The sequence below is a fragment of the Ictidomys tridecemlineatus genome, chromosome 9 (assembly GCF_052094955.1).
Source record: "Ictidomys tridecemlineatus isolate mIctTri1 chromosome 9, mIctTri1.hap1, whole genome shotgun sequence".
Lineage (NCBI taxonomy): Eukaryota > Metazoa > Chordata > Mammalia > Rodentia > Sciuridae > Ictidomys > Ictidomys tridecemlineatus.
In genome coordinates, this window is record NC_135485.1 from 77,628,187 (window position 1) to 77,635,032 (window position 6,846).

At 48.7% G+C, this 6,846-nt stretch overlaps 1 protein-coding gene across 8 annotated transcripts in view; it reads left to right on the top strand.

Moving 5' to 3' along the window:
• The window catches only part of LOC144366812 (uncharacterized), a 31,214-nt gene extending 24,824 nt beyond the window's left edge, over positions 1 to 6,390 (top strand). For 7 of the 8 annotated variants that reach the window (XM_078021643.1, XM_078021641.1, XM_078021638.1 and 4 more), the window contains 5 exons: positions 232 to 346; positions 2,649 to 2,749; positions 2,916 to 3,032; positions 4,007 to 4,121; positions 6,019 to 6,390. In XM_078021643.1, the coding sequence (XP_077877769.1) occupies positions 232 to 346; positions 2,649 to 2,749; positions 2,916 to 3,032; positions 4,007 to 4,121; positions 6,019 to 6,224 (654 nt within the window). In that variant the 3' untranslated portion in view covers positions 6,225 to 6,390. The remainder of the gene's footprint in view (positions 1 to 231; positions 347 to 2,648; positions 2,750 to 2,915; positions 3,033 to 4,006; positions 4,122 to 6,018) is intronic. The other variant, XM_078021644.1, reaches the window with a different exon arrangement.
• The last annotated feature ends 456 nt before the right edge of the window (positions 6,391 to 6,846 follow it).

Here is a 6,846-nt window from a genome sequence, read left to right on the forward strand (position 1 = left end):
TCCCCAGGGAGAGGGGAGATGGCAGGTACAGGCAGATATTTGTACCAGGATTGTTCTAGTAGCACGTTGCAAGAACCCAGGGGGTATATGGAGGCCACACTCAGGTAGCAGGATAACAAGATTGTGCCCTTGTATATGTAGCTAACATTTCTCCTGAATGTTTGACCACAGTCTTCTGGGTAGCTCCTCTAAAAGCCATTCTCTGATGACATTTGTCTCACTCTGATCTAGGTGACATGTCAGGAGAGGGTGACAAGCCTCATTCGCAGGGCCTTGGACCAAAATTTGTTGCAGCATGAGGATGTGGACAACTTTGAGCTGCTGAGAATGATGTCTCTGCATGAGAGTAAGTAGGACAATCAGACAGTGGGGAGACATGATCCACAGTGGGCTCAGGATAACTCACAGCCAAGAGAAAGTGGGCCTTGGCCCTAAAATAGCCAGGGTGTGGTGGGCCTGGTGCAGGAAACCAAGTGCAGTGATGAGCATGTACAATTTGGAGGTGCTCAATGAGGCCCGAGGGTGCTGCTGAACCTCCCTAAATGTGTTCTCCCCTGGACCTGGTCTGGCAATGCAAAGCTAATATCGATGAGGGCAAGGCAGAGAGAGGCTCAATCCATCATCAGTTTGGTTTATGGCTCACTGATAAAGATGCCTTCAAATGAAGAGGAGCAGAGCATGGGTCCTGATTGGATCAGCATAGCTATGGACAGAAGCAGCACAGGTCCCAATCCATGGCCAGGATATGAGAAGTTTTGCCTACTCAAGAATGTCAGTATTGCAGAGACTGGGAACAGGACTCAGCGAAGAGGAAGTCAAGGCCAGGGGACAGCCTGTTTGGGTTCTTTTTGGAACAATTCCAAGTCCTCTGTGCCTGGGTGCCCATCTCCTGAAGATATCAGAATGGCCAGGTTATTATTCCTTCCAGCAACAAAGAAGGGCATCTGAAGAACAGAGGCCACAATGCTGAGCTGTCCACAATTCCAGTGCTCTTTCCTTTCTTGTGAGCCAGACACTCCTAGCCTCCACCATCCCAGCCTGTCCACAATAGAACCCACCATCTGTCGGGCATGTAAGTGAGTTTTCCGATTTTCACACACTGCCTCATTTGAGTTGGCTCTGTCTCACACATGAGGAAGACTGAGGTGCAAGGAGCTGGGCAAGGGGCAGTGTCTGCGAATCTCAGGGACTTGGGAGGCAGTGCAGGAGGATGGGGATTTCCAAACAGCCTCAGAAACTTTGGGAGACCCTGTACCCAAGTAAAAAGGCCTGGGAATGGTCTCAGTGCTTAAGTGCCTCTGGCTTTATCCCTAGTAAAAAAATAAGCCAGTCAAAAGGAATTACCAAACCGAGAATCTACAAAGGTGATTTCAGAAACAGACTTTCAACCCTAGCATCAGTTGAGAGCAGGCTCCAGACCAGGGGAGGTTTGTGTGTAACAGACGTCAAAAGGGAGGACTACGGGGGGCCTGGAACCCACTAGGTGTGATGGCATCTATGCCTTATGGCAGGAGGGTGGCAGTGATGCTGGCCCTCTCCTAGAGTTTGGAAACCTTGTTTTCATTGGAGAAGCTTTATGGAGGTGGTATCTATTTTAGCAATCCTGGTCCAGATGAGGTGCTGACTACCATAGGTAGAAGCCTATCCAGAATGCGGTGTCTGTCATTCAGTCTTTCCTGACTGTGACAATGACAAAGAAAGGAAGTCACTTGTCTTTGGTCTTGGTTTCACTCCTGGTCATTGATTGAGAACTGATTTCATCTTGGACTACTGAACAGAAGCTGCATCTGGGCAGAAGAGTGTGATAGATTTGAACTCCTCAGGATGCCCCACCATTGCCAGAGAAAGAAGGAGAAGGAGGAGGAGGAGAAAGAGACACTCCTGAGTGGGGAGAGGATCACACAATGAAGAGCAGGAGGAAGAAGAAGAAAAAGAAAGAGGTGAACAGAAGGAAGGGTGGAGGGAGATACACAAGAAGAAGAACAAGAATAAATCATGTAGGAACAAGGAAAAGACCCAGAAAGAACTACAAGAAGATGCACGACAGAAAGAAGAGCCAGATGTAGAACAAGAACCAGAATAAAAGTACCAAGCAGACAGCTCATGATGAGAAACAAGGGGAAGGAGAGCGATCCTAGAAAACAATAGAATTCTCCAGGGCACCACCCTGCTGAAGTTCTCTCATGTCCATGCCCAACACACCTCTGATGGATACCACCTCCCCTCCGCATATTCATCCATGAGTGGATTCATCCAGGGCAATTGGATGAATTCGCCCATTATCCAATGCTTCCCTGAATGCCCATGTGTGAGCATGGCTGCCCTGGGGAGAAAGGCCTAAGCACCAAAGCCTTTGCCAATCCTGATGCAAAGCCTAGCAGTGTCCCTTTGGCAGATCCAACCTGCACTGAGAAGTTCTGTGCCCAATGTGCTGTTTCCATTGCCAGGTGCTCTTTTGGTTTAGAATCCTGTACATCATCTTCTCCAGGGAAGAATCACTAAGGGAGTCTTTGGTGGCACTGTAGCTGGATAGGAGGGCTCTCAATTCTGGTGCCGGCTCACCCTGGCGGAGACTCTCAGGGGTTGTGGGTGTTTTGTGGTATAATCCTTGAGTGCCACCTAACAATTCTCTCCACTTTGCTCTGCAGAAATCAAGGTCCCTGACCACTCACTGATGTATCTGTCCATGATTCCACAAATAAAATATTATTTCATCGTGAGGAAATGCCGCGAGGTCATGGGAAAGGAGGTAAACACCTACCTTATTCAAGCTGTACTTGTGCTGCCATTCCACTCCCACCTGGGGAAATAAGAAGCCTGAGCAGCTGGATATATGTGCTAGAAGCCCATAGAGCCAACTGACAGGCTGGGATGGCTTTCTGTTTCTGGGTTTGCTGATGTTCCATCCCCCACAGTTCTCAGAATCAACCTGCAAGTCCTCCAGGCCGCTTTCCCACAATCAGGTGGGAGACACCTGCTTAATTCATGTCCACTTAGAAACACAAAGTCCAAAGATGGCCAAGACTGTTTTGGTAAGCCTGGGAGCAAGGGTGTCCCCTGGTGCTTACACCTGGGTGGGGAGCAGACACTGGTCCAATACCATGGACTACACATGCCCTCTTGAATTTGGAGCTTCTGGATGATCAGGAGGATAGATGGGAATCAAGAAGGAAGAGGTCAGTGTGAAGGGCTGGAGCTGAGATGAGGGAGAGCAGCAGCTTGTCCACCACCATGTCTGAGGGATTCTGTGTGTCAGGTGGCAGCATGCAGTCCAGAAGGGCAGAGGCAGATATGGGTGACAGATGAGAACAGGCCAGGACCTAGGTTGCAGGTTCCCCTGTATGGGATGCTGGCGTCTATGGAGCAGGACACCAGTATGAGGTTCTGCATGTTCCTTGAACAAGGAGCTGAGAGGGTCTCTTTGCAGAGTCAGTATGGATGTGGAGCAAGCACACTACATGTCCTGGTAACCCAATGACCACCCTTGCCGTATGAGGTGCCCTCTTATACCCCAGCCAGCACTGAGCCTCTGGAGGCCAGGAGCTCTTGTGGCTATCTTTCGTCACTCCTGTGTGTGGTCATGTTCCTGGGTCTGATTTGGACCCTGGCAATCCAGACCAAAGCCTGTAGGTTTTGTGCCTAGGCCATTCCCAATGCCGCCTGCATCCTCGGGCAGACCTGGGATCTTGGAGGCTATTGTCCCATTCCTCCCAACTTGTGGGATGTGATTGCATCTGTATGCAGGTAATGGGGTCCTTTCACTTGGAGAGAAGTGCAGCTCCACAAAGAGCAATGTCAGGTCCTGGAAGTCCTATGTACAAGGATTGGGCTAGTAGCCTATGGGAAGAGCCCACGTGATGAGCAGGAGGTCAGCCTCAGGTAGTAGGGTCATGGATGTTGCCCTTGTATTTAGAGTGGAGGTGCCTCCAGAATGCCCCTGCTCGCTGTCCTTGAGTAGTCACTTCAAGGCCCATTTCCTGAAGGCCTGTCTCCCATGCTGCTTCAGGTAACCTGCCACGATCAAGCTCCTGTCATCATTCGCAGGGCCCTCGAGCTGCACTTGCTTACTCAGGAGAAGCCGGAGGATTATGAGCTGGGCCAAATCATCTCTCACCGTCAGAGTAAGTGGGACAATCAGATGACAGAGAACAAGGGTCAGGATGTGTACTCAGGTCAACTCTTATCACCAAAGAGTAGTCTCGGAACCCCCAAGAATGCTCCAACAGGTGTGTTGGGTTCGTGCACAAAGCCAACTGCACTTCTGCTGGAGGAAGGTCTCAAGGTCCAATGGTATACCCCAGTGGATATTTTGGCTCCTTAAAAGGTGCCTCCCCTGGACATCAACAGGCATCCAAAGCTGAAATCTTTGAGTAGTGAGGAGGAAATCCTCTTTCTAGGAGCAGTATGGTTTCATGGTCTGGGATAAGAGTGGTTTCAGAGGAACATGGGAATGCATGGGCTAAAGATGGAACTGGCATTTTGTGGACTGGAGCAGTAGGATTGAAAGCCTTCTGTGTGACCAGAAAACCACTGTCTTGGCAGAGCATTGCCAGGATTCTAGCAAGCAGTAACAGGATGAAATTGGGAAGAAAACAGCCTGGGAGACAGCTTGAATCATCTGTCTTTGCATAAATTCCATGGTCTTCTGTACCAGAGTGCTTGCCAAGGAGTGATCACAATAGCCAGGTTATGATCCCTAACTAAAGTCAGATGAGGGCTTCCTGAGCACGTAGCCACAAAGCTCATCTGATAATAATGCCAGCGCTTTTTCGTTGGTTGGTTGGTTGGTTTTTGTGAGCCAAACACCACAGCAGCCATTATCCCAGCCTATGTATGCTGAAGACCACCATCCCTATGAGTTCTAGAATCACTTGTCTCCTATCTTAACCTACTGTTAGGTTAGTAGAATCAATGGAAGAGGAAGTCTGTCTGGGGCCTTGGTAGCCTAAGAAATTCATAGCAGAGATCCCCACATCCAACCCAGAAGGGATAAAGAACAGGCTCTAGGTTAGAGAAGGGCAACAGGAAACACGAGTTCAGAGGAAGAAGAAGCAGGCTGTTGTATTCCCCCACTTGGGGTCATGGCACCACTGGACCATACACCATGTTGGAGGGAAGCATTCCCTTTGCTGGTCTTTGGAACCATTGTTCTCAGTTGGGCAGCATTTGGAATTTGGCCTCCATTCTCAGAAGCCTGGTTCACATGGAGGCAGGCTCCACCAATGCAGAAGCATGGCTCTAATTTGGTATCTGTGCTGGTCAGCCTGTCCTCACTGTGGCCATACTTGAGGAATCCTAGGCCTTTTCTCTGGGTTTCACAACTTTCTCTTTGGTTGTGCACTGAAGCTGTCCATAAAGGTCTAGTGTGTGGCAGTGGAGAGCTACTCAGCCCTTGCCAAACAGGCATAGACTGGGAGAGAGAGAGCAAGGCTGGGAGAGAGGGAGAGAGAGAAAGATGGAGAGGAGAAGGAGGACCTCTACTTGGAGAATGAGGATTCAGTGAAGCCAAAAGGGACAAGGTATTGTTGCCCAGGGCGCACCCCTGTTTATGTCTTCCTCCAAGCATGCTCAACCTTTCTTCCAGTCCCTCCCACCCCCCAGTAGTGTATTCATCTTGAATGAGAATTTCATGTTGACACCAGAGCACTCACCATCCAATGCTTCCCTCCAAACCCACCTGTGAAGATGGCTCATGTGTGGACTGAATCTTTGGCACATGAGCCTTTTGTGGGAGATTTCAGATGCAAACCCTAGTGGTGTGCTTTGGCAGATGCAAGAGGACCTGGGATGTTTTGGAGTCCAAAGCCTTTGATAGGAACCGACATTAGGTCTGTGGAAGTGCTCTGCCTAGTTCTTCCTCAGGGAGGTCTGTGGAGGCTGTCTTGTTGGTATTGGTGCTGAATTGGAGAGCTCTCAGGTGTGTGGCTCTGGCCTTTTCTGGCACAGGCTCTCAGATGTTGGGGTGTCCCAGAGAGCACCTCCTGAGCCACCTTATTGTGTACACCCCTCTCTCCCCAGAGCTGAGGATTCCAGCGCAGGCCAATGTATTTCACGCAAAGAACCCTCACACAAAACCCAACTTCGTGCTGAGGAAAAGGAGCCTCTCCCAAAAGAATGATTTGTGGATCCAGCCTCAACCTCCCTCTCGTCCTGCAAAGAAGGGTGCAACCCTCCTGAGGATGCTTGCAAAACCATTCTGCTGCTGTGTGCCTGGGCAGGACTGAGGCAGCCCAGGAATATTTACATTGATAATTATTTTCTTCAAAGTTTGAATCTATAGTTTGCCATTGTCCTTGACCTTGTTTAGTAACACAGTTGTTACTCTATCCTGTATTTGTTGTTTCCATTAATATATTATTATTTAAAAATATATATGTTTTTGTTACCTGATCTACTGTAATAATTTGAGTATACTAAATGTAGCAGTGATTTCTAAAGGACACATCCAAACCAACAGGAAGGAATGTTTCCTTGTATCAGCAAGAAGTTTGGTTTTTAGGAGTTTGGCAGATGGCATTATCTGAGTCAGTTTTCCAATGGGGGCAATGAAGTATCGGCTATCATGGTACAAACACATACTAGAGCACACACACACACAAACACACACTAGAGCACACACACACACACACGAGCACACACACTCACTGAGCGATAGATACACAGATGAAGTTGGTCTCTTCTGAAATACTTTGGAGATGTGGTTCTGATTTCTCCCATTTTGGAGTATTTTCCATTACATAAGGTGTCTTGCAAATGAATCCCATGTCTGAAGAAGACATGCATGTGTACTTCACATGCCACTTTCCACATAACCAGAAGGTCATGTCATGTAATATTTTTCATGCA